At 36.1% G+C, this 27,555-nt stretch overlaps 1 protein-coding gene across 2 annotated transcripts; it reads right to left on the reverse strand.

Annotated features, from left to right (window-relative positions):
- Nucleotides 1–869: 869 nt before the first annotated feature.
- EXOC1 (exocyst complex component 1) lies at nucleotides 870–27,445 on the reverse strand. 2 transcript variants are annotated; one of them, XM_065737012.1, is made up of 21 exons: nucleotides 25,180–25,294; nucleotides 24,754–24,887; nucleotides 24,044–24,174; nucleotides 22,967–23,126; nucleotides 22,049–22,069; nucleotides 21,120–21,307; nucleotides 20,530–20,757; nucleotides 20,147–20,279; nucleotides 19,847–19,956; nucleotides 19,303–19,356; nucleotides 15,128–15,277; nucleotides 13,781–13,886; nucleotides 10,503–10,547; nucleotides 9,221–9,384; nucleotides 7,770–7,880; nucleotides 7,249–7,325; nucleotides 6,526–6,754; nucleotides 5,178–5,361; nucleotides 3,564–3,763; nucleotides 1,981–2,175; nucleotides 870–1,410 (listed from the first exon to the last, which is right to left on the reverse strand). In XM_065737012.1, the coding sequence occupies exons 2-21, from the start codon at nucleotides 24,875–24,877 to the stop codon at nucleotides 1,258–1,260; spliced, it is 2,763 nt and encodes a 920-aa protein (XP_065593084.1). In that variant the 5' UTR covers nucleotides 24,878–24,887; nucleotides 25,180–25,294; the 3' UTR covers nucleotides 870–1,257. The 2 variants fall into 2 exon arrangements, with proteins under 2 accessions (XP_065593084.1, XP_065593085.1); XM_065737013.1 differs by lacking the exons at nucleotides 10,503–10,547; nucleotides 19,303–19,356; nucleotides 22,049–22,069; nucleotides 25,180–25,294 and adding an exon at nucleotides 27,415–27,445.
- Nucleotides 27,446–27,555: the final 110 nt, after the last annotated feature.

Raw genomic sequence — 27,555 nt, forward strand, 5'->3', positions numbered from 1 at the left:
TCAATACGACCCAGTACCTCTGGTGAGTACCACGGTTACAAACACAGAAAGCACGAGCTGCATGCACAGAGCGCTCTGTAACGGGGCACCAGGCCGAGTAAGCGCACAGCAGCACACGAACTCCCGAGCGGCTGCTAGCACATCTCCCCCGGCTTTATCCCCTTGCTGCCCGCCCTCCCTCGGGCTCAGCCTTACCGAGACGCGTCACCAAGGCATCGGCAGAGCCGGGAGGAAACAAGAGCGCAGAGGCCGCCGTGCTAACACGCGAGCAGAGCGCACGGGGCGGGAGCGCCGCAGCCCGCGGTAAGACCAGGCCCCGGCCCCAGCCCCGACCCCAGCCGCGGACCCGCCGCCCGTTTGAAAATGGCGCGCGGCTCAGCAGCCACTTCCGCCCCGTCACCACGGCAACGTGGCACGCACCGACAATGGAGTCCAGCTCAGCCAATCACCGCCCGCGCATGCCGCCACGCCCCACCCCTTGTCGCGCGACCGGCAGCCCTCACGCTGCGGGCGGGTCCGGCTCCGCCTTGATGTACGCTGCCCGGACTGGAGTAGGGGAACGTCCGCTACTCCGTAAGCACGCCCTCCCTGCTGCTTAGCGGGGCTCTCAGCGGTGCTACATCACACTTACTGAATTACTGAAAGGAAAATAAATAAAAAAAAAACCAGTTGAGATCACAGCAGAAGCAGCTCCGCATTGCCACCTGTCTGAAATAACGCACCACAGAGACGTAAAGAATGCGATGAACAGATTTTAATCGAGAATGACAGCCACCTTCACATTACATCACAGAACATGAATTCAGCATTCCCACTGGGCTAAGTTCCACATCCATACTTTCTGGAACGAGGATGGGCAGAGATGTGGCAGCCTTTAATGCTTGCATAACTTTAAAGATGCAAAATCTTAGTGGAGAGGGTAGTACCCTTTTCACGTACTACATGGGTAGTGCTTGCTGCTTTTAGCAAAGGAGGGATTATAAATAAAAGTATCTGAACATTAGGGGAGGGGAAAAATGTATACAAAGTGTTTCACAGAATTAATGCTTTCAAACAGTATTTCAATGCAGTAGAAGAGCAATAAATGACCAAATGTTTAATTTTGCCCTGAAAGACAACTGAAGCATATACACACACAACAGTTAGCTAGACACACATACCGAAATATACCTTTTAAAAACAAACATCGTCTATAGTGTTTGATTCCCTTATAATACAGGCACAGACTTTGCTATTTTCTCTGTCCCTTTATAGAACTTAATGAGATTGTGCAATACTGGAGCAGTAGTCTAAAATATCCTGTATAGTGAATTCCATAGTAATTCCTGATCCAGGATAGCAGCGAGCTATCAGCCCTTCAAAGTGCTTGTACTGTCGTATGAACTCATCTTGCATTGAATGCCACACAACCTGCCAACAAAAGCAAATGTCAGCAAATGACAAGTGGTACGGTATACTAAATGTGAATGACAGGACACATTAGCTGATTAATTTATTCTCAGTTAAAGGCAACATGAAAACCAAAGTTTGCCAAAAGCAAAGTTCAGTAAAGTGAGCTACTGCATTAAAAATTCTTGAAGTTTTTTGCCCATTAAGTTTCTTAAAGATCATTAATATTTCCATTGCTTCTACTAAGTGTATGGCAAAGTAGAAAATAAAAATGAAGTCACTCTTAAAGAGGTTCCTTCAAAGAAAGCAAATCAAACCAGACCTGTATTCATATTCACACTTTAAAAAGCTGTTAACGCACACTTAACTCATCATTTACAACAGCCAGAAAGTTTACAGAATGTAACAGAAGACCTGAATAATATACCATCAGAAAAAGTCTAGCTGAACTATATTCTACTGCAGTGTGCAAGCTAAACGTGCCAAGTTAACAGTTCATTTAAATCTAGCTCTTTCTGTTTCCATCTTGTTTTGCAGAATAGGGCCTTTCTACAAACATACAAGAGATTTTTAAGCCGTGATTTAGTTTACCTGAAGTAAGTTTTCTTCTTCACAGAGATGTTTGTCTACCTTCTTGTAAAGATTATCCAATCCCTTCTTGACTTCTTTGCCAGGATACTCCTTTATAACTTTACGAAGCTCTTGTTTATTAAAAGCCAGTTGATAGCTTACTTCTTCTTCTCGTATACCTTGGGCCACACGAGCTTCAACACCTTCAAAAAAATGCTAAAAACAATAATACTATTAGTGATTATCTTAAATATGAAATAATTAACTACATATATGCTTGTCAAACTGCACCTTCAACAAAAATATGGGGGATGCACAACAGTTGTTCTTTTTAACAGAAGTTGTGTTCAGTCATAAACGTAGGAGAATGGCACAACAATGCAGTACTCAGTAAATAATAAGGTAAAAGAGAAATAAATCATTTATAGAAGCAGTCAAGCTTTAAACACCACCTTCTAACTAATACTGAGCCAGTCTCAAATGTCTCAGTTAATGAGATCACAGCTTGGGGAAGCATTGGATCTTTCAGACAAAGAGACAAAACATTTGACTTGGAAGATTTCTACTTGAATCATAATTACCCAAGAGCAATATTGGTTCACTATCGCCCTGTCTTATCAAGATCCTTCACCACATGCATCAACATAATAAAAATGGAAATAAATATGCTTATGAATGTCCGTGCAGAACTGTAACATCATTTGAAGCGTTGCTCTGGACAGGATGGAATTCATTTTCTTCATAGCAGCCTATATGGCAGTAGACTTTGGACTTGTGGCTATAGCTTATGAGTGCTTGCACAGCATCAAGACTTTCCACACACATCCTGTCCCCCTCTTGCCTTCTCCATAATAGACTGGTGATGGGCAAGAAGCTGGGACAGGACACCGCTGGGAAAGCTGAGAAGCTGACCTAAGTGTACCCTTCTAGCATATAACATAATACTCAGCAATAAAAAGTGTGGCTAGAGGAAGAGGAGCTGATGTTTGTCCTCAAGGGTAGCTGTTGTTCAGAGACAGGTCAACGCACAGGAAGTTAGAAAAGATAATAAGCATCTTAATTTTCAAAAAGAGAATACATCTTTCTATTCAGAAAATAAACAGCTGTAAGCAGCGAAAGCCTGGAGTCCTGCTTATTGAAAAGAACAACTGAAAAATGGGAAACAGAGGGCAGACCCGAGTCTAATAAAAAATAAGGAAAGTATTAAGTTGAATACACAACTCAACTTAGGACATACAGGAATTTCCAATATTTTTTCTTCCAGTTTTATAAATCAGAAATTAGAGCAATGGTACTGCAGTTAAGGTGGGAGAGATCAGTCCAAAGCTCCTGACTACTCTTCAAGGTAACAGCTGTGGATGAAAAAAACTGGATTTTTCACAGCAATATACAGTGCTGACTGTGTGATTAATAAAGAAAAAAAAGTGATGGAAAAAGTTGATCATTTTATGCAGCCATGCTTCGGTCTAAAATAATAAGACAGGGATTATGATATATGCACTGATAAATAGATCAGACATTACAAACTAACCATATAAGAGATAGCTATATATGTACTTTTAAACTGTGTAGGGTAGTATATTGCTAGATTGAAGTATACTTACATTTAATTTCTCAAGAGGCTGTCCAAGTGAGTAGACTACATAAGACTGAAGATGTTCAGTATATTTCAGTTTGGCTTCTTTTTTCTCAGCTTCGAGACAAGAAATTTTCAACCGAGAAAGTGTTGCAAAAATATGATGAAAATTCTCCATCATGACCACATCTCTGGGTGTTTTCTGGCTTTCATTAGCTACTTTCTCAACTGAAAGATAAGGGTAACAAACTATTTAAAACTTGCAAAGGACAACCAAGTTCAGAAAAACATGATTGTTCAACAGAAAAAAAAGGAAAAAAGAAAGGAATTTTATCACAGTGATAACTGTGTAGGAATGATTGTCATAAGAGTAGTTAAATAAATATTTGAGGGCCTTCAGAGGAGGCATGAGGTATGTACAGGCTCTAACACAATGAAATCTGTATGCAAAAAAACCAATAAATATACATATATATCACATAATCAGATACAAAATAGAAACTACATTTATGCAAATGAAAAACTACTAAAACATTCTATGGAGTCTTACAAGCATGCTTTCATTATCCTTCATAAATTTCACATGGCAGAACTGTTCACGAAAATGCTCATTCATGCCATTGCTAACAAAATGCCACAATAGCAACTCCTATCTCCTGCTGTTTTGCTTTTTTGTTTTTTGTTTTTCTTTTTTTAAATATCTTCTTCCCAGTCTCTCAAATATTTTTTTTCTTATTTTATTAGTTTTGCGATCAGAATTATTGTCACTTTTCAAATTTGGTAATAAAAATGGGCAGACCTTCACATAGGTCTCTTACTTTTAATCCTCCCAAATAAAACAGAACAGGTGTAAGAAATTCTACTTAGTGACTCCTTACTGCATCTGCATGCAGGCAGGTCAAGGAGAGGATGGCTGCAACCAAGAATGCAATTAAATCTCTATGCCCACGCATCTATAATTTTGCTGCAAATTGGAAGCCCATGATAAAAAATACTTACAGCACATAGTCCTGGACACCAAGGTATGAGTAAAGACCATCTATTCATTTCACTTAGATCACTGGAGTACCAAGTAGAAAAAGTCTACTACTGCCAATTTTGGTTGTCTCACTTTATATACATATATTTGTGTTCTATAGCCTAGGACACAAAGGAGCTCATCTACCATGAAATAGTCAAATTCATAGCCAGAACTCAAGGCTACATTAGGATTGAATGAGACTACACACCATTGAGAAGCTGAACAGCATTAGATCCAAATGACAGGGATTCCACCCTGACTCATCTCATTTAAGCTACACTGGTGCAGAAAAGCCAGAATACCACTTCAGACTTCGTGTAGTACTACAGTTATCTCCCCTCTCTTTCCTGAGTCCTTAACCACTTCCCCAGTCATAAACAAAAGTTACTTTACATATATGTGCTAAAGGAAATATCTGTAGTTTGCTTTTAAAGATTACATTTTCTCAAAATGTTTCAACTTGCTTCCCTATATTAAAAAAAAAAAAAAAATCAACACAATGCTGGCCATGTGGCTTACAATATAGTCTTAAAAAAATTACCATTATAAATTAAATGGAGGAAATTATACCTAAATAGAAGGAATGAATTTTAGTAAGTATTACCAAATGAGAAGACCTACCGCTGATAAAAACAGCTCTGATAAGTTTTGTATATGCTTTATCCAGATCTCCTCGTCGTTCTGCGTTTTTGAAAATTGATTCAGCGAGGGCTGCAAACTCTTCAAATTCAGCAACAAACGGAAGGATCCCAACTTTACTTTTTTTTGAGATTTTTACTTCATCCATCTGTTTCATTTGATTGCTCTTGAATTAAAAAGAAATACAAAAGTTAGTCTCTATACAATACAACTCCATACAATAACTAGTTAAAGAATAAAATAAACATACTGAAAAACTAGTGTTTATTTAATCAGGGAGATCATTTTATCTTTTAATTACTGTATCTACTGTTCTTTTCCTTTCTAGCTTTACAAACGCGTTAAAAGTAAAAACTGTGAAGGAAGAAAGGTAAGATCTTCCAGCTTATATTTACCTTTGCTTGCTTACTTAGTATTAAGAAAAAAACCCAAAAACTTATCCACAACTTATCCACCATAGCAATTAACAACTGATATTTAAGACTTTCATTCCACAACTTCACCTTTCAGCATCAACTCAACAAACAATTCACTTTGCCATAGAAAGCTTCTTTAATCTTCTGTTGAAAATGTATTTCAAAGCATAAGCTAAAAAACAAAAACAAAAAAAAAAAAAACAACCAAACAAAAAAAAAAGAACCCCACAACTTATAACTACCTCAAGCGTTATTCTGAAAATGAATGATCAGTGTTACATGCTGGCCTGGACTCAAATTACACTTACAACAATAAAAAAAAGCAACAGTCACACAAACTTTGTACAAAATTTGCCATGTTTAATAAAACAGCTATGCTGTATTAATAACAAACTGCTTTGGTGGTTGAAGCTGGCAAATCTTTTGGCAGTAGGAGAGACATCTTAATGTTTAACAAAAATCTGTTTTGTTTAATGATAAAAATACCTGAACATGTGGAATAGATACCCATTTGGTATACTATAAAGACTATGACTTCCCCTTGAGTCAATGAAGTTGTTTCAGGGTTGTTTTTTTCCGGAAAACAAAAAAGCCAGAGCACTATTATTTTTACTTGATCAGTAAAGTTTAAAACAACTACAAAAGTCAGCTAGCTCACAGAATTGAAATTTTGAGGGCAATGGTTTTACTTCTTACAAACAACTGGATATTCAAGAAAACTGGTATGGAAAGGGAAGAGAGAAATAACTGCCAATTTATTTAAAGTTTGGCTAATATAGTAGCAGTGAAGACGCTCATTTTCACTTGAAATTAAAGCAAAATAGCCCTAACTACAAAATCCTATAATCAAACTGAATAGGAGCGAGCTTCCTAACATAGCATAGTTGCTTAATCAAAAAAACAAAAGAACTTACAATGCATTTATCAAAGTTCCTTTTGACAGTCACCAAAACATTTCCAAGTGTTGTGCTGAGAAAGGAAGCTGGATCCACATTTTGTGCAGTCCACACGTGATGGCTCATCTTAACTAACATATAAAGGGAGTTAAAGCTATCAATCTTGTCCCCTAGCGCTATAAGATTGTTCAGCTCAGGTTCAATGCAACGAAATATTTTTGTCATCATTTGTCGGATCATGTCCTTCCTAGGAAAAATACATCAGAAAGATATTACTCTGATAGTTTTCTAGATCATTATACATGTTCTTTGATACATGTTTTTAGGATAAATTTATTGCATATAATAGTCTCATTTGCAACCAGCATGTCTTGAGATTTTCAGAAAGCTGCCTCACTGTAAAAATCAACAGTCACGGGTAGGAAATAGTCCAACCAAACATTTTCTGTGTAGAAGCTGCCACACACTTAAATTCAGAATTTTGGTAAGTATATTTTACATAATAGAGCCTAGTTTCAATTTGCAGCTACGTATTTATTCTACTGTAGACAGAAACAATCATTCTGTATACAAGTTTTGTTGGTTTTTTTATATATATTTGCTGATGTATTAAAGTGACTACTTACAAATTTTGAGTTCACTATTCATTTTCAATAAAAGGGAACAATTTGTTATAGATTTTATAATCCAAAGAAATTCAGACATAGGCTTAAAAAAAGAATAAACAGCATCATCACATACTCAGATGATATTGTCTGTGGAGCACCAGAAATGTATGAACGAGATAAATTTCCTCCATCAATTTCTTCTGTTTCATTCTGTAAGAACAAAGAGTATATACAGGAAGCTGAAAGTTTGTCTCAAATTATGTTCAACTGACAAGCAAGACTGATGAAAGCAACAGAATTATAAGCTTCCCCCCCCCAATTAAATACAGTGGTTTAAATGGTTCCGGTAAGAAGATCTCTGGTAACGTTCCCCAGTACTATCTACAATTACTCCCCATTACCTTCCAACATAACATGAAACTGTATGCTTAGTGTGAGCTTACAGGGAAACAAGGCCATGGCAAAAAAGCTGTCATATCTTAAATAACTTGTACTGTCAGCCAAAATTCAAAGATTGTGCCAGCTAATAAACAAACTACTCATCACCCAGATCACTTAGTTGCCAGATAAATCCCAAAGTTAACTTTTCAATGGGTCTCTTACAAGACTTGCTCGGTATTTTTAAGTTCTATCATTGAAGAAAGGGAGTCATACCGCTGTTGTTCCTGAGATGTTCTGATGTTGCTGTAGTTTGAAAAATTTACTAATGAAGTCCTGCTCTGCCAGACACAGGGGCTCTAGTTCACTTAATACTTGCTCAAAAATCTAGAGAAATCAAATATTTTAATCAACACTGAATAATAGTTACAAATACCATATTTGATCATTATTAAACATTATTTAATCTTTCTTTTATTTTTATCTTCAATGTTAGAAGGCCAATCTTAACTTAATAGAAATGCAAACAGCTTATTATCTGCATCTTAAACAATGTTCTTCCCTTTCTTATTTTAAATGGATGAGAGTGAATAATCAGTGCTTTTTTTTTGGTCCCTGTTTGCTAAGAAGACAAAAAAATAAAAATGCTACAGTGAAGAAAAACAAGTTAGATACAAATTGCTTCAGAAGCTAATAGCAGGTCTTGCACTGAAATAATAGTATTCACCATGATCAAGTTTATTCTAAAATGAAGTACTATTTTGGAAATAATTAATGTTAATTAGTATGAGCTACTGAAATTCTCAGGTGTTTGATATATTTCCAGTCTATAGTGTTTACTTAACATAGTATTTCTCTGTGAATATTTAAGGATTAAGAGAACAATTTACACAAGTTAAGCCAATGATAAATCTCTTCAGGAAATCACCTAAAAAAGGTAATAGAAAAAAATCACTAATTTAACTCAATTGCTTACAACTCTGTCTATATTAACCTCGCTCGCATTTTTTCAAAGGGTGGGAAAAAGTCATAACATTTATACAAGATTGCTTTAAGAAAACCTATCCTTTTAATTCTAGAAAAATTGCTGCTACTGTTGTCATAATTTTTATTTAAAGATGTTACATACTTAAAGTATTTCCTTCCAGAAGAGAAAAAGTATTTAAAGAGAGTTGGAGGAAAAAAAAATGTATTTTCATTTAAAAAAAAATTAATAATCTCTCTTTCAGTATGAGTACTGTTACTTCCCTTCCCCCGCACACTGAGGTGTTAATTCCACTAAGTGAGTTTTATCACTTTGACAGGGACAGGAAAAATAAAAATAATAATAAAAATAATGATGGAAAAACAGATGCTGAAAACAACATATTTTTAAACAGACACTGAAGATATTCCAGGAACAACATACTGTAATTGGTTAAAGTTCAAAACTGACAATGAGCTTCCTGTAAAAGCAGTATAAGATTTTAGGATCGTGCTCAAGTCCTGGCTAAAAGAAGATTATGCCCTTTTACCTTTCACTTTTGCTTACTGCCAAAATGTAACAGAACTCATAAACGCTTGTACTGAGAAAAAGTCAATTAAAGAAACAGCTGAATTCCTATTTGCTTAAAAATGCACACTGACTCAGTTCAAAAAATATATACTTTTTTAATAATTGATAAGGATATGGAAGACAGTTCTAATACACAGATAAGCAGGATTGCTTTGCATCATTTGTGCTTTACCTTATCAAATTTTGTTCTATCAGCCACATCAAGATCAGAAGCAGACATGTTTCCCATATCCAACAGCGAGGATGACTGAGACCTACGATTTCCTGAACTCTGAACAGAGAGTTTATTTAGGCTAGAAGTAGATCCAGTCAACTTTCCAGAACTTCCATGAAGACCTGTTAAATAAATAAATCATGAAAGAGAGACGCAAAGAATACTAGGTTCATGTCCAAACATAGGACTACTAGCAACTCATGATCTTGTATGTTTTAAATCAAACAACTCTATTCTAGTCCAAAAATGCTCTTTTTATAAATCAGTTATTTTCTCGTTACAAAGTAAGTGAAAGTTTAGTACAGTTTAGATATCTATTCCCACATTGTAAATTATGAAATAGGTATAAAATGACTCTCTCTAAAAGGTATAAAAGTCAAATAAAGGAATACTAGGAAACTGTCCTTGAAAGCTGGAAAGCAAAGATCAGTTATGACCTTTGTACTATGCTGCCATAAAAAGAATAATTTATTCAAAAGAGGGGAAAAAATAAAAATCAAAGGTCTTACAGTCACTTTTCATTTTTAACTTGATCTTTTTTCTTTAATACCCTTTTGGCTACATAGCTGTGTTTTCTGTTCTACAATCCCAGATGAACTTTGCTTTTACTCTGATGTTACTCCCATCCCTGTGATCAAAATTAGTGCTCAGACATTTCTCCCTGATATTCTGGGGCTTCCCCTTAGGTGAGGTGCATTTTTCTGTTGTTGTTTGAAGTTTTCAGAAATGTTGAAACAGGATGGAAAAAGCCAGGAACAAATACAAAACAAAACAAACAACAACAAACACAAAAACACAAGAAGTCATCACTGTTTGACCCAAATGTAAACTTCTCATAACTGAACTTGAAAGCAATCCTGCTCATTTCATTTAATTGCTATATTGGTATCTTGACATGACTTTCCTGGTTTAGGGGCTTATGAAAGTCTGTACATCCAATAAAAGCTGAAAGAGTTGGAAACTAAGACAACCTCTTGGGCACAAACGCTTTTTTTAGATCAGCTACTAGCATGGGAAAGTAAGAGACATTGCCTTTACCTGCAATACTTCCCTACTTCTACCTTGAGCAATCTTGTCCATCCTTAATTTTTGCCTTGAAAAAACAATGACTCTGCTAATGCTTATTTCATTCTGAACAGAATGCTTCAGTGTTAGGTAGGTTTTCCATGATGCAGCACTACATCTTGACATTGACACACATGCACTGACAATACCAACTAATGCAACTAGTTATACTCACTCTCAGTTTCCTGTTTGACAGCACTTTCTTTTCGAGGCAGTGTAGCTGGGATGGATTAGGTTGCAAGCATCAAAGACAAAGACAAGTTAAAATGCAGTTTGCACAAACCATGCACAAGATGCAAGTTAAGCTCTAACTGGAAAGAAACATGCAGAGAACTGTAAGCAGCAAGTAACTACATCGCAAACACATTTAGTTGGAGAGATACTATCCTAGAAATTGAGAGAATCTAAGCTACATGGGAAACAGTACATTTATAGGAATTAAACTCTTGTCTATGCGGTGTATTTAAACACACAATGCTAAAAATATTCTTTAAGTTGTCCCAAATTGAGAAGTTCATTGAATTAGGGATTTATTTATAAGAGTAAACTTTGCAAAAAGGACTCAGTTTTCAAGATCAATCATCATATTGACATCAGACAAAGGAATTTAAATGTATGTGGCTTTGTACTGAGTCAGAAATTTTCTACTTCTTCAATTTAAAAAAAACCCACAAACACAGTACTGCAAAAACCATTTGTATTGACAGTAGGACTGGTTAACCACTTGTGCTATTAGCAAATCATGATGTTTACAAGGAGATACATCTGTATTCATGCCGCATCAAAAACGAATGACTTCAAATTTGAAGAGGATGAAAACAGCGTAACTATACTCAAAATTGCAAGAGTTTTTGTTATTGTCATAGTTTGTGCCAAATAAAACAGTTTCAACTGGAATTCAAGATGAAATTAACAGTAAATGGGCATTGCAATAATCTCCTTACGTCTGCAGTACCTAGAGAATCCCTAACCAGTAAAAGGCATTTGCATACATACACTATAAGCAGCATGTGGTATTAAGAAGATTTTGATGAGGATGGATACTGTAAGTCCTCAAAATGGAGCAGCCAACAGAACCTACTGTGATAGAATGAGTAAATACTTCTAAATGCCACAAACATGTCTTAAATAACAAATATTCTCAAGTAGCCAACACCACTGACAATTCTAATGTCAAACTTGAATTTAATTCCAGTTTAAGTTTTTATATCTTGCGTTTTTTGTTAATCCCTTTTCTTCACAGTTCCCAGTTTCCAAATGCATGGGACTATACTGCAGAATGTGAAGAACCTATAGGCAAAGATCAGGCCCAGGACAATTAAGAGGCATCATAATAGCTTTTGAGAAGCCACATAATGTAAACATATGACAATATTAACACATTTTCCCACACTTGATTTTATGGTATTTAGGTATCAAAGTCCTGGCTTCATTAGAAAAAGGGAAAAAAGAAGACTACTTAAGACAAATGTGAATGCTCATGACTCAGATTATTTTTTTTTTTTTTTGCCATAGAAATGCAGACAAAGAACCTTGCACTAGCACAGAATGCCAGAATTCTCCCAGCATCCCCACTGCGTTTGAGGCATTCAAAGAGCTACTCCCAAAGCAAAATAAATAAATAAAAGCAGGAACACACACCAACACAGCTTGGAAACAGGTCATCCTCAGTATCTGAGTACAACTGGAACATTATACACCTACACTATTTTTTAAAAGTTTGCTAATACGAAGTGATATATTTTGAATTAATGCACAACCAGTAGCATTACAATCACTATCTTCAACATGGAATGCTTTGAAATTACACAAACTAAATTACAAACTAAGTACATAACTTGATATTTAAATGCAGTAAAACACATTAATATAACAGCTTTTTAAACATAGATAATTTGCTTTTCCATCTTAACAAGTGATACCAATAAAAGCATGATTAGTTCTGAGGAGTGAAGTTTTATTGGTCTAATACATTGTCAAATGAATGTGTTGCCTCAAGTACATGGCCAATGCTATCTACTTTAGTGGCATAATTTCCATTCATAGCATTAGAATTCTGGGAGAATCCTCACTTGTTTTTTGAGTTTGTGACTGGTGCCTACCAGTATTCAGAGGACTGCACACTTGGGCCAAAGTTTTCCATGTGAATAAGTCTTCAGCAAAACTCAAACACACAGACAGCTTTGTAGGACTGAAAATGTAACATTACAAAAGAAATCCAACCAAGAGTGCAGGTTAAAATATCCTTTGCTACTTTCTTCCTAGAATATTCTGTGCAAAGTTCAAACATGCTTGAAATTTGCACAAACACGCAATAGAAGCCTTCTCAAGTGCAGCTCTTGCACTGGTGAATTGAAAGACCTCTTTCTTAAATGCAAGAACGCTTCACAACATATACAGACATCAGGAATATAACTGCTACAAAAACCATTTCATCACAAACACAAATCACAAATGACATGCTAGGTTATAATGTTTTAAAAGCCAATTTATATTAGGTTATAGTTATAGAAGGGTTCAGTTCTTCCAGTAAGATAACTCAGGCTTTTGGAATTGACACATTACAGCACCACTTGTTCTCCATGTCCAACAGCTTCCCAGTTACCTTCTCCCCTTAATCAAAGGCCCACCACTATCCTGCTTCCTTACTCTCACTTTTCTCTGTTCTCCAACATCAACAGAACACAAAATAGGCTTGAAATAACTTCTAGTTCAAGCTGCACCTCACTTTTGAATTCAGAGTTTGAAAACAGGCAAACAATGACATATATAAATATCTTCAATATTTCGAACCTGTGTGCTTGAAAACACAATACAGTCAATTTATATATACTTCTATACTGTTGTTGTTACTTATTCAGTTTTATTTGTTTAAAGCTTAAACTCCCATTCACTACACATTTTACTCCTATGAGAACACATACTCCTTCAAACAGGAAGGCCTACAAAGTTAACTAAGCATGAGATCTAGTTTTTGACTACATAGCAAATCTCATGCAAGTTTGCTCACGTAGAATCAGCACTAAAGATATCTTCTTCAAAAGCTACCCAAAGTCTTAATAACAGCAGAAGAAACATATATAAACACGTATGTGCTGCTCAGCCTTTCTTTAACTGCCAGAACTAATTTTTTGGATTTGTTACAGTAATGAAATAAGATAGTTACGGTAATAAAACTAATTGATGATTTATTAAAAATTTGAGTGTAAATTTAAAACTTGAGAGATATCATGTCTTATCCTTTCAACTTGCCCAATTTCCTAAGAATTCAGTTGTACTTCTTTGGCCTTAGGGAAACTAGAAATATCATCAATCATATTTTTCATCCAACTTCTACCTTGCAAAAAGTGAACAATTTTAGATCATTATAAAATCATCCCAAGATGCTACAAAAAGTATTTTCTAAGTAAAGAATAAAAATTAAAGAAAGATATATGCCTCCTAGAAGCTTACCAAACTTTTTTCCTTCTTTAGTTGTGCCTGTCATCTTGATCTTGGCAACTTCAAAGAAATCTTTTATTTCCCTTTCATATAGACGTGATAAATAATCCATGTAATTCTTAAATGAAAAATGTAAAGTTAGTTAACAGGAATATATACTTACATGTTTTGATTACAATTACCTAGATCTTAAAATAAAACAAAACAGCATGAAAGCAGGTTGTACTGTTTTGGACCATACAAGTGTATGCCATGTGGTCCCAGAAACCACTAATGCTCCTCTGCAAAGAAACATTTACAGTGTGATACATACAAACGGGATTACAGGAGGGAGAGCATTATGGAATTTAATCCAAGAGTAGAATGGGGGAGAATTTGGCTCCATTACTCACAGTCTCAGCATAGGATGACACTCCTAAACATCTTCCTTAATTACACCTTCAGCACAAAAACAAAAGACCTGAAAAACTTCAGGAAGTGCAAGGTGCGCCTGCTTACTAAAAGACTCAAATGTTGGTAACATTGCCAAAAGTAAGCTTCAGTTTTACTGAGACAGTTGGCACAACAACTGAGATAAGTTTGAAAGTTTCCTGTTTAGATTTTCTTGTACAAAGGCTGTAATTTTTTAATCATGGACAAATAAAATCCAATTTTTTTTCCTTCAGAATTTTGTTACTTAGTGTATATAATACATAAAGTCATTCTAACTTTTTCATTTTTTAAGAAGTCCATAAAGATGTCAGCCATGTATATAACATCATCCTTAAATTGAAGGCAAAAGAACAACTACTTAAAAGATTCTAGAAGTCTGATTTAAATATTCTGGCATTGAAATTTTAAGAATGACAGTACTTCAACCAAAAGAACACTTGTTCTGTTAAGGAACTACCTTCCCCTGACCTCTATCTAGACAGCTTTTTCCTCTTCATCTCAGTGTTACACAATACAGTCAACAGGTACACATACATAAAGACAAAATGCTTTTTGCATTACAATAAACCTCTGAAGTTTTTGATAGTCAAATGAAATGAATAAAATCTATTGAGATGAAAATGTCCTAAAGGTGAATAAGTATATTGATGAGAAACTGGCTTAATTATTTATCTTACTAGATTGTAAAATGGTAAATTTGCTTTATACAAAGGTTAATGTCAAATCATACCTCAGGACAGAGACATAGCATCTCGGGAAAAAATATCAAATATGACATTTCTTAATCCAAAGAGAAACAAGAGAACAGCAAAATCAGCATGAAGGAATACTAAAAGAGTACAAACATGATCACAGATTTTTATTTTTTTTTAATTTCAAGACAGCCTACTGCATAAATTCTATAGCATCAAAGAGCGCTTCACATACCTTTGTTAACCCTTCATATTTTCCATAATCTGTGTTCTTGAGCCACTCCATGAGTTTTGCATAGCGAAGCAAATCTCTGTGAAATGGATGGTGATTGGGTAATGTCAACTCAACAGAGTGCTGAGCTAGAGTAGAACTCTGATCGTGACCCTTGAATAAGAGAAAGTATTAAAATAAATCTAGAAGCACAATACAGATGTACTACAGAGGTTCAAAAACTTGAAAAAGACAGCATCCCATTCAGAGAAACAGAAAAAAGACCAAAATACTAGTGAGTATTTAGTGAATTAGTGAATTATATTTGAATATAATTAGTGAATTAATATCCTATTTCATTCTGTTTGTCCACAACATCAGAGGCAGTGTCAGTAGTAAGACAGTAGAAGTCGAAGCTTCCCAGCAATATTCTATATTGTTGCCACGTGCAGACAGCAGCAGAGGGAGAGTCTGACAAAATGGCATCTGACATGGAACTGCATATGAAGCAAAGGTGTGACACCAAATTCCTCCATGTGGAAAAAATGGCACCCACTGACATTCCTAGATGCTTGCTGAACATTTATAGAGATGTGAACACAATGAACGTGAACACAGTGAAGCAGTGGGTAGTGTGTTTCATCAGTAGTGACAGCAACAGCAGGTCCCCTCCTCTGGTGCACGAGTGTGGCACCACAGTCTTGCTCATCATGCAGAGAATGCAAAGCAAATGATGGTGCCTATTATGAAAAATAGTGTTTTGTAGCTGAGAATGTGCTCTTTGTATCTGTTATAGTTTTCATGGAAATAAATAGGAAGCACTAGTTTTGGAGTGAGCTATGTATCTTACATAGAAAAAATGTCAGACTTGGACTGAAAAGATTAATACATACAAAATTAATACACTGAGCATGGCAGGTTGTCAGCATGCATCTTACGAAGCTTGTTCTTTGTAAGGCTCTTGCTGTTTATAACTTTGCATTAAGGGAAAGTTGGGTGGGCATTATTTATTTTTTTTGCACATGAATTCAAGGTACACCTTAGTGGAGATTTAGTGCCAAGCATTCAACTGTATATATGTATGTATAAATATATATATATATATATATTTAAAAGCTAAAAGATAATGTAATTATTTAAGAATTATAAAAATAAAAATGCAACAATCCTGAAGTTACTTCTTAAAAGTCTTTTTCCATATGCTGCAAGACATTTCAAGTCCATAGTCAAGAGATCGTGATGTAAGTTTATGCACTTCTAGAAATAGGTTCAGGTAAAACCAGTTTAATCACATCTTAAAAACTTTTCACACACATTTTATCATTGTCTCTGATGCACACACACAATTTACAAGAGTTAAGCAGTTTAGGACATGCAGTATAAAACAATCATTTTAAGAGCAAATTACTAAGTTTATACTCCTCCTTGCTGATGTGTTTCCTGAAAAACATAAGACCTTACAAATGAAGATGCATTCCTTGAACAAGCTAAGATTTGACTTGTTCTAGCTTTTACTTATTTGAATTCACAGGATTTCTGGACATTCAAGAAACAAGATGACACCACAGCTAAGCATTCTGCTATACAGCTCAACCACTTGCCCAATATTAATGGAACAGAGGGCTTAATGTCAAAATGAGTTCAGCATTTTCTGTAGAATATTGTTATTTTTACCCAGCTTGTAATGAATACAGCAATGGATTCCATCACATTGTGTCCCAGTAGTCCTAAATTGTTTTCAGCTCCTCTGGTAAAATAGACAGTTATTTGAGGAAAGTCAGTCAAATTACTCCTAATTTTTAAAAATGATTTGAATGACTATTACCTGAGAGAAAAAAAAAACCAAAAAAAATAAAACGTTCCTGATCAGTTCTAATTTGGCTATGACGAGCTGACAAAATACAATTTGTATAGTTTAGAAATTGCTCTTAATTTTCTTTAAGTTGATCAGAAAATCAGCACTAAAAAAACATTGGTTCACCCTTCTGTGAATGCCCATTGCAGTGGGCATTAATCAGTTTGAATCTTTGGTTAAAAAAATTCCTAAAGGCTTCTACAATACAGTTACAAATTTATTCAAATTAAATAAAGTCTTGTTATTCACTGTACAAGACTGACCTTTACTAAGTAAGGCAATCTGAACAATCTCATTTCTGAATAAAGCTGGAATGCTTTTTTTTTTTTTTTTATATCCAATCTAAACGTAGACTAATTTTAAGTTCTCTTCTCCTACCTATGTAAATTGAGAAAACGAAATACAAATGGCACCCAAAGAAGCAAGTACCAGAACACTTCATTCATTTATTCTCACAGACAGTGGGAAGAGCCACAGCTAATATTCCTTCTGAAAACAATCCTGTAGTTAAGACTCCAGCAAAAAGCCAATTCTGTGAAGTGTATATACTTCAACATACGATTTGGAATTGGAATCAGCATTAGCCATGTTAGCTACTAAATATATAATGTGTGAATACTGAGGTCTTACTTCATACTGTGATCCCTTCAGGGCATGCAAATAACAAGTATATTCCAAGGATCTTCAATAAAATTTTATGAAAACTGGATATAGAAAAAATATATGATGCTCACTTCTATTCTCTGGTATGCAACAGCATGCATTTTAATATTAAAATTCATTAAAATTTAAGACAATCTACCTGATGGCTTTCTCAGTTTCCTTTGTCAAATCAGATGGAGTTTATACTTTCAGTATAAACAATAAGTCTGTAGGTATAAACTTCAAGTACGTACTACAAATTTATAAAAAAGACATTTGTCCTTCTAAACGAATGTACTTAGGCCAAAATGTCAGTGGAACTGTTTCTTCATCTGTTGTGTTCTGAAATGAAGTACATCCTGCTTGTACTAGCAGCTACCTAGACATCCTCACATCTTCCTTTTCCATTTTAATTTGATACTTTTGTCTTTACTTAGATCTTTCCTTTAGTACTTTTTTTTAAAATAAATATTCTAAAGAAATAATGCAACTCTTCACATGCTGAAATATTCTGCTTAGATGTTTCAAAACCATGGGACTGAGAAATAGCGACAATCTGTTAATCAGATTAACAGAACAATATCATTTTAATGAAGATAAAAATTGTTACATCTGCAACTCTTGAATCCATACCTCCAACAAGGTACACATTTGTTTTTTTTCCACCTCCAAAAACTTAATGCAGAGGCTCATCTATCACATTTAACTATTACAGACTAACCTTGAAGCAGTGTTTTTTTTAAACTGCTGATTAACACTTGATGACAAAGAGCAGGCAACAACTTCACAGAAGGTAAGTTTAGACAGTAGACAATATGAGCAAAGTTAGTACTAGAATTAAATTATATTTGTTTTTACAACTGTGAATTCGCAATGTTAATCATTCTTAATAGCACTGCTATAATCTTTTTTATAGTAGTTCATCTAATATGCACAGCATTACATTGAAATAGTAATCCTCTACCACCTTTAGTAATAAAATCCTTGGCACAGAACATCAGAAAAGACACTGTTCAAAAGCCACTTTCATTTGCAAATCTAAGATTCGGATTTCATTTGTGATTGCCTTAACATTGGATAATTTCTACTTGATCATCATTTAAAGGCCAGGACAGACAGCCTGCACTACCATTCAAAATACAAAAAGTCATGGGAAAAATGTAATGCACTTTCTTAAGAACAGAACTAAAGATAAAAAATTTAACATGCTCTAGAACTCTAATTCATTAGCAGAATAAAATGCAGAAAACACTTTTCTATAATTAAAAAACAGACTGTACTCTCACATGTAATTTTATGCAATTTTCCAGCGTAACTCTATTCCATCTCCTGCCTGAGGTATAATAATAAAAACAAAAAGTTCAGCTGCATTAATATGTAGAAAAACTGAGATAACGTTTTGTTTATACTGTTTCACATAACTGTAGTATCTGTACAGTTATACACATACTACAATTTTCTGAAAGTAAATGTGGGTATGCAAACTTAGGAGATCAGAGGAATGTTTACCTAACAAGAAAATAAACAAAGCTTAAGAGGTGGTGAAAACACTGGAACTGAGAGAGGATGCAAGTCTGATATTCTGCAATTTAGGATTAGGAAGGATTTCTTATTGTAAATACAAAGATTCAGCTGCTAGTTGGGTAAGTCAAGCTCAAAAAAAATTAGCTGGAGAAGCTTGTATCAAACCTGATGTACTCACTGGAACTGAAAGATAGGAAGACTTGTTATAGAGTTGAAGGAAGGTCTGAGTAAACTAATTGGAGATAAAAAAAACAAAGCGATAAAAAGATTGAAAAAGACAGAAAAGACATCCACGCTTAGGAAACAAACATCAGAACAGTGATCTCTGAATATTCTAAGTGAAGGTGCAAAAATCTGGGTTTAAGCATTTTCTTTCTTCTTTTTTAGCCCTTGAAGTTCAGAGAACAAGTACTCTGATCTTTGCAGTCTCCATGACCCTTGAAACTCAACGCTTTCTTTCCAATTACTCAAGCCTTAAGTTAAAAAAAATCTTTATATAAGACACAGCTTGCTTAATTCAGATACCAAATCCACTACAGAGAATTTTTATAAGTAAGAGATTTCCATAGTTTAACATGCTTAGTAATACCTCTGCACAAAGTACCTCAGAAGTCCATTCAGTTAGGTGGCTAGGTCACAAAATACACACAACTGTAGGTTGTTTTCCTTTTCAGGAGAAGTACAGGATTGAAAATATCATATAAAATATTAGGAAATGGTACCTGCTGAACAAATACGCTGTTCAAGTGGCTGGCAAGTCTCCGTGCAAATTGCTCGCGCAAGTCGCTAAATCGCTGCTGTTGCTGTTTGACTGCATGAAGCATATCGTGTCCTAAAAACAAAAAGAATTCACAGAGTACAAAATATACAGTAACACGTTGTATGTGGGAACCAGAAGGATAATAGATGATAATTCCTTCTGTGTGTGGAAACAACATCTGTGACGGGTTGGAGAATCGCATACAATAAAGGTGCTACTGCAATAAATTTTATGTTAGCTTGTAGTCTAACAAAAACATTACCTGGACGAAGAGCTACATTCATACATTGCAGAAGAGCATCTGCTGCATTAGTGCAAGCCTCAATGCCTCGAGAAGATGTCAGATCCCCTTCCTGAAGGGCCTTTATGTGACCTTTAGCCAAATCCATGTGATTCTGCAAAGTAATAGATAGTACCTTCCTTAAGCCAAAAGCAGGTTATAGCTTGCTATGCTCCTAAACCAAGAACGATAAATATAATTCCTCTATTATAAAACCTTACTGAAGTGAGTGCAATAATAAAGCAGAAAAATAAGCTGACGTTATTTTAAAGAATCTTCACATTCAGATGTCAAAGAGAGTAGCAACTTAGAACAAATTTATACCCAACACGAACAGACACAGCAAACACCATAAAAACACTTACCACTAAGAACTCTATCTCTGACAGTAGCTTCACATTATTTGTGTAGCTGAGATGGATTAGGTGATTACTTTCTGAAATTTGATCCATTTGCTCTTTTACGCTCTGAAGCATTTCTTCATAACTGCTTAATTTTATCTCAATTTGGTCAACTTCCTTTAAGGCTTCATCCAGCAATTTCATCAAGATATTCACCTGTTTCTCTGAGGCCATAATTGACTGGATATTTGCCTGTACAGAAAATTATACCGTAAGATTTCAAGAGACGTTTTTGTACCTCAAGAGCATTTTGATACCGTTTTCTATCTACATCTATGGACACAAATATGAATGTTTATTCTCCCTATTCCACCTTCATGAAATATATATAGAGAGAATATCCTTTTTATCTTCTGTATTCTTTATGTGAAACCCTGCAGTTTATTTCAGAAGGCCTAGAAGGTGAGCAATGACAGGAAATAGTTTGGCTGAGCAGAAGATACGTATTTAAAAATACGTAGCAGAACGTTAGCTACCTTTTCAGAAAACACTACATAGTATCAATGAAAAGAGTCCGTCATGATTGCACGCTGTACATCAGAAGAAATGTTTACCCCATCTAGAACTTGTAGCTCTCTTGACAACTTCTCTGCAAAGGCTTCAGCGTTAGCGATAGCATATTCACACCCCTCCATCATTATTTCAATATCCTGTTCTTCTCTTGCATTCAATTCCTGGTATTCATCTACTGCCTCTTCATCACCTCCTGCCACACTTTGATTCTCTCCGCTTGGAACTGATTCTTGTGTGGAGAAGGAAAGTAAAACACGTTACCAAAAGCAAAAAGTCAAAAGTATTTTAAGTGCACTGATGTAAGTTCAACTACATTTAAATGAATCTATCAAACCACTTTTGTAACAAGCACTTGCTACCTACACTTTATAAAGTCTTTCACAAGTTTCATTAAAATTTCCAGAACTGGTTCTCAATAGCAACGTTTTTCAAATGATGCAGCATAAGTAAAATACTAATAGTCAGCTTCCCTTACTGCACGTACAAAAGGGCGTATTGTTTCTGTTCATCCACTTCTCATGCTGGCAATCAACATCAGAATATGTAACAGTATTACTCTAGAATTGCTAGCAGAAGACCGGTGGAAATTCAACTCTTTCAATAGACTGAACATAAGGTAAATATACTACGTTAAATACATCCTTAGCATCAAGACAATTTCTATCTAAAGATAAGTTGAACAGCAGGAAAAGCAGTACTGAAGTAAGTGAAGTTACATAATGATGCCTTCTAAGAAAAAAATTCTCATGGCAGCATTTAATTTGAACAGTCAACTAATGACTGCAAAATGATGTATACAATGTTAACGTAGTCCAGGCAGAAACTATGCAGGCAATCTGAAGCATCTCTTATCTCTACTGACTTCAAAAGCTATTTAAAGCCCTGTTTTCAAAGAGGGCAAGAGAAAAAGCACATTATTCAAGGAAAAAAAAGCTTATATAGCAGAATAAAGGAAAAAGGTGTTACGCACCTTCTGCAACTTTAGGCAGTTCTGAAGTATTAAAAGGTATGGAAAAGCAGAGGGAAAGGAAGCAGAGAATGTTAGCTAGGCAAAGCATGAACAGTGTGTGTATTTCTAAGTGGCAGTAAGTTTGAATGCTTTAATATCACAAGAACTTGAAAAGGTAGCAATCAGCTTTAAAAAAAAGTTTCTGACAACACCAAAATAAAGAAATGCTGTCCTGTTTTACACTTCTAATTCACATTCCTCTACTCAAATCAGCCTAGAACTTAAACTCAATCTTCATCTTAACCACTTCTGTCTGGAGCGATGCGAAATACATCTACTCACTAGATGTTAGTAGAGCTTTAACTATTAAAAGATAACATGAATATAAAAATACCAAATACAACACAAGCAAATGATACAAAGCCTTTCCAGAATCCAGTCACTCAGCTGTAATAGGATCCAGCAAAATTTAATATGAGTCTCAGTGTGTAATTAGAAACTGGATGAGAAACTTCACCTGAATTTCAGCATGCTACTTAAGCATCACAATTTAAAGCATTTTTATAATTCCAGGCAAGTTAGAACTGGAAGAAAAGATTTTTTACGTGCTTACAACTACCAACCCGCACAGGTTGATTTTATTTTGTTCAGAATGATGATGTCTCAGAATACAATAAACTCATCAATGTTAGGATTTCATTAGTCAAGTATTTTGACCCAGCTAACAGATTCATGGTATCTAATTAATTGCTGGAAAACCTGTTATCTAATCTTCTTGCTTTTGTTAAAGCTTAAAAACCATAAAAGAATAAAACTGAAAAGGAAAGAATTTAGGGTTAGGACTTTGTTTTGATTTTTTTTTAGTACATCCACTTCATATTAGTAATTATTAAAATTTGCATTTAACATGCAGATATCATAGAAATCGCATAAATTTACCTTCCAAAAGTTGTGAACTAACATTAATAAAGTCGATTTTTTTTCTAAGATATCTCTGATTGAGTTTCCAGATACATGAAATGAAAGTATTCTTTTCCACTGCGCTGCTCGCAACCCATTTGTATACTTTGTCAAAATGCAAATCAAATTCAGGATTCTCCTGCAAAAGACGAGATATGTTACTGGCCAATTAATCAAACAATTCTCTGAGCTGCAGATTGTTTCTTCATCTAATTACTGAGATGATAAGATAAAATGAAACTGAACATATGCCAGCCTTGAGCTGATGCACCAATACTGCACCCCGATATAACCTAAGGAAAAAAAACCAACAACAAAATACAAGTAATGAATACAGTATTTTCTCAAGGTAACAATGAGGTAAACAACGATGAGGTAACAATAACACAGTACAAAGATTTGTGAGAGTTCGACAGCATTGCCTGTCCAGAAACACTGTCCTCAAAATGACTAATTGCCTTCTGTTAGCCTTCTGGTGCCAAAAAAGGTAGCTGGAATTACTGACAATACATAAAACATAACTCAAGGAGACTTAGGGAGCAGGCAAAGCATGATTATTAATGTGTCAGAACTATACACTTTCCACAAGCTTCCAACTTAATGATTTAGAGACTTTAAGAGCTCACCTGCAAATTTATATATTGCTCATTAAAAATGTTTCTGTGCTCCTGTAGCCCAGTGTCAGTAGGAAGGTGGTCATAATTTAAGGGGCAACTAAGAATGGAATGGTAGTTTCCATAACAGCATGAGTCAGAAAAAAGAAAAGAGCATTGGTTCTTAGCATAAACACTGTACAACCACTGAGAGACCACTGTAGTAAACTGAGCAGATGTTCATAGTGTTGCTGTTCAGGTATATCTAGACTTACTCGATTTAACAGGGTTATATTCTTGGGAAGCCTGGAAGAAAATGAAGGTATAATAACCACAGGAATGCATTATCTTAATCCCAAATGAAGGTGTTATCAAATTAAGCTTTAGAGCAATCAGCTTCAAGGAAGTTAACTTGAAAAGGATGTCCTGAGCCAAGCACTAACCCAAAAAAAGATACACGTACTTTAACAGCATCTTTGGCATCAACAACAGCAAGGTCTCGAAGCGCCCACGCAGTCTGTCGTTTGTAGAAATCTCCCTTGTCAGATTTTTTCACTTTTACCACATTTACTTGCACTGGACGTTCTGTTGTCACTGTTAAGTGAAGTACAAGAGTAATTTCATAATGCAGAAACTAGCATCCACTTCTGCTGTATTTCAAATTCCAAATAGAATTATTTGTAGGAGACATTTGACGCTCCTGGAAGAAAGTTTATTCCACAATATCTACAGCTCCACTGAAAACTCATTCATGCTCTATACAATTTCTGAAGTTCAGTTCCTATGCTTTTCTAGAGCCCTCTGCCTTGAATTCTAATCAGCACTCCTTTTTGCACTTTATTTACATTGATCAGCCTAGAAGTCTACCAGATCTCCCTTCTGAACACTAAATAAAGCCTGCTTCAAAAACTCACCAGTTTCACATAAACAATTTTTAACCTTTCATTCCAACTATATAGAGATCTAGGAGTGGAAGTACAAAGCTTTTCTCCTTTCTTAATAGAAGCAATAATACAAGTGTAAGCTACAATTGATTTCTTCCATTAGAAACTAGGGCACTTTATTTACACAGGGCGAGAATTTATACTGCAATGCGTTGTAAATAAAACCAAGAGAAATGCAGCTGAATAAAAAAGACAAAGACAAGCAATGCAGTGCAGTATTGCTACGTACCCGTGGCACACAAAAAGCAGTTTCTCTTCTTTTTGCCTGCTTTGCATACATTCACAATGCTCAGTAAGCGTTCATCATTGGGAGTGAAAATATCCCTCTGTAAAGCATGCTTGATTGCAGTCATTTTCTCTCAACTGAAAGATTTTATGAAGTCATAAGATATTCAAGCACATTTAACACACCTAATGCAACGTCTCTGTTAAAGTCTAGAAACAGGGCTTTGGGTTTCTTTGTCTTGGTTTTAATGTTTTGCAAAGTCCTGCTTCAGTGCACTTGTCAGAGCATGCTATTAAATGTAACAGGTGGTTCTTGTTCCCCTTTATCCTCACATAGGGTCAATGAATTGTTACAGCAATGAAGAATAATGTGCATCACTCTGACAGAAATTTCCATTTGAAGACCTACGTCAAAAAGCAAGCCTATTACCTTTATATAGTTTGCTACTTTTTCTTTGGCACATGAACAAAGCTCAGAAATAGAAAATGCCTTGGTTTTTATTTATGGTGTTCCTCAATCTGACAAGGCAGCAAAAGGATATTCCATAAAGACAAAAAGAAAACAAGTGTGTGTATGTAAGGAAGAAATCAAGAGATTTCTTCCAGGAATCAGGTGGCTACCTCCAACCTTACATTCTATTCAAATGCTAAGAAACATGACTTCTGCTGAAAGGTACCAAACAGACATCATTTACTCATTCTCACAGCCTCAGCAGTGAATGCAGGAGAGTGTACAAGGAGATGAAGGACTGCTCTTTACACCTGCTGGTGCACCGCAGATACAGCTTAACAATAACGATATAGTTGCATACAAACTGAGACCATCAGGCTGCCCACGTGAAGTGTGCTGCTGCTCACCATCTTAACAACAGCAGAAAGTTTGCTCTGTAGTTTTTCTCCTAAGAACAGGTTTTTTGGCTGATGTGGGGCACACTGAGAGGCACAAAAAGAGGCAGAAAGAGATGGGGAGAGAAAGAAGGTGACACTAGTGGCTGTTCAAAGGGTTCACTCCCATTTCTTGCCCCATCACACAAATGAATCCCTCTTACCAAAACAGCAATGGGAAAAAGGAAAATGGTTAGGAGATGTAGGAAAAACAAGCTGTTCAGATGTGTGAGATGCACCAACAACTTTTGTTTGGTTGCTTTTAAAAAAAAAAATCTTTAAAAACACAGCATTCACTAGTAGCTCTGATTTTCTCTAGCAATGTCTAGAAGTATGCATGCATCGTGCTCAGAAGAAAGCCTCTGTACTTCTAGCAAGTTCTTTTATGACACTTAAATAACCATGTACTAAACAGGAATAAAATCCCAAGAAAGTCATGAAATAGTGGAACAGACTCCAGTACAACCAGCAAAGCATGCTTTTTTTCCCCACAAGAATCTAGAGAATCTGAGGGAGAAGAAAAATATATTGTTTTGGAACTTATTATTAAGGAATTAATACTATTCATCAGATTCAGAACAGATCCTCACATTATGCTGATTGCTTCAGGTGGAGTAAGAAAGGCAACATAAAATGTTTCAACACTTTTATTTCAAAAGAGTTCCAATATTGCTTGCACTCTAAAATTCTAGCATACTAAGAATATGAACAACACACACTGCGTGCAGCATGTACTGTTTCATCATAAGGCTGAAGAGTTACATTTTAAGATGTTTTCCTGTTTAAGATACGTAGGTTTCGTTTTGTAACAAACATGTAGCAAGCCAAAAAGGGTTCCCTTGGCAAATGAAACTGAAAAGGGACCGCCTGCAGCCTTTTTTGTCCCTCCACATCTTAAAGCTCAGGGAATTTGTCAATTCTAAAGATCATTAACCAATGGCTTTGGGAAAACAGAGGCCAATATACCAAGCTAAACTGGTACTGCCAGCACTCGACTTAATGCTATTCATGACACCCCTATGCCACTGCAATACTCTTGTTAGCTGCTAGCCAATAACATTCCTATGTTACTTTCTCCTCCATCAAGCACCACGCCAAGCTTCTGCTTCCAAACTGCATCATGTCATGCTTTTCTTACTTGTCAATAGGAGCCCAAACACGAACACACAAAGTACAATCAACCATATGCATTTTGGAAGCATCATTTTTTCCGCCTGACTTAGGATTTTACCTTCTGTTCTCAACCAAAGACTGCTGCAGCAAACCCTCCTGTTTCAGTACTCACACCAGCCATACAGACTGCAGTACACACCTTTCCATAAAACAGAATGCATTAAAACCGAGCTCCAAGATGTGCTCTGACATTGCAGCCCATTAAGCTGCAAGCTTAACCCTGAGCCACTGCCACCGAAACCTTCACGGCATCAAGCACAGCATTCTTCACACACAAGCATCGCTGTCCCAGAGGAACACGGAACTAAGCAGGAGATAACGCAGCTTCCACAAAACAACGCCCAAGGATAACCGTAACCAAGCCAGCTTCTAATACGCCTCTTTAGCCACTGCTGTATCTTTCTCTCTTTAGCGCTGTTACAAACAAGGCCTCTTCTACGAGACATCAGACACCAAATCAGCCCAGGCCCCAACCCTCCCCGCTCCGCCACCACTCCCCGCGGGCACGGCCGAGTCGCCCCGGGCTGACCAGAGAGGCCCGGCCCAGGAGAGTGCGCCCCAAGCCGCAGGGAAAAGACGGGGGACAACGGAACCGCCCCGCTCTCACCGCAGCGCCGGAGCCGGCCGGAACGGCTGCGCAGACAGTCCCGCCCTCCCCGCCGCTTCCGCCCACGTGACTCGCAGCGCTCCCGTCCCTGCCGCCGCTTCCGCCCACGTGACCCCGCGGCACGGGTGCCCGGCTGAGTTG

This window comes from Cyrtonyx montezumae, unplaced genomic scaffold, assembly GCF_038088225.1.
Source record: "Cyrtonyx montezumae isolate F1298 unplaced genomic scaffold, pur_monq_1.0 scaffold_2, whole genome shotgun sequence".
NCBI classification, from domain to species: Eukaryota; Metazoa; Chordata; class Aves; order Galliformes; family Odontophoridae; genus Cyrtonyx; species Cyrtonyx montezumae.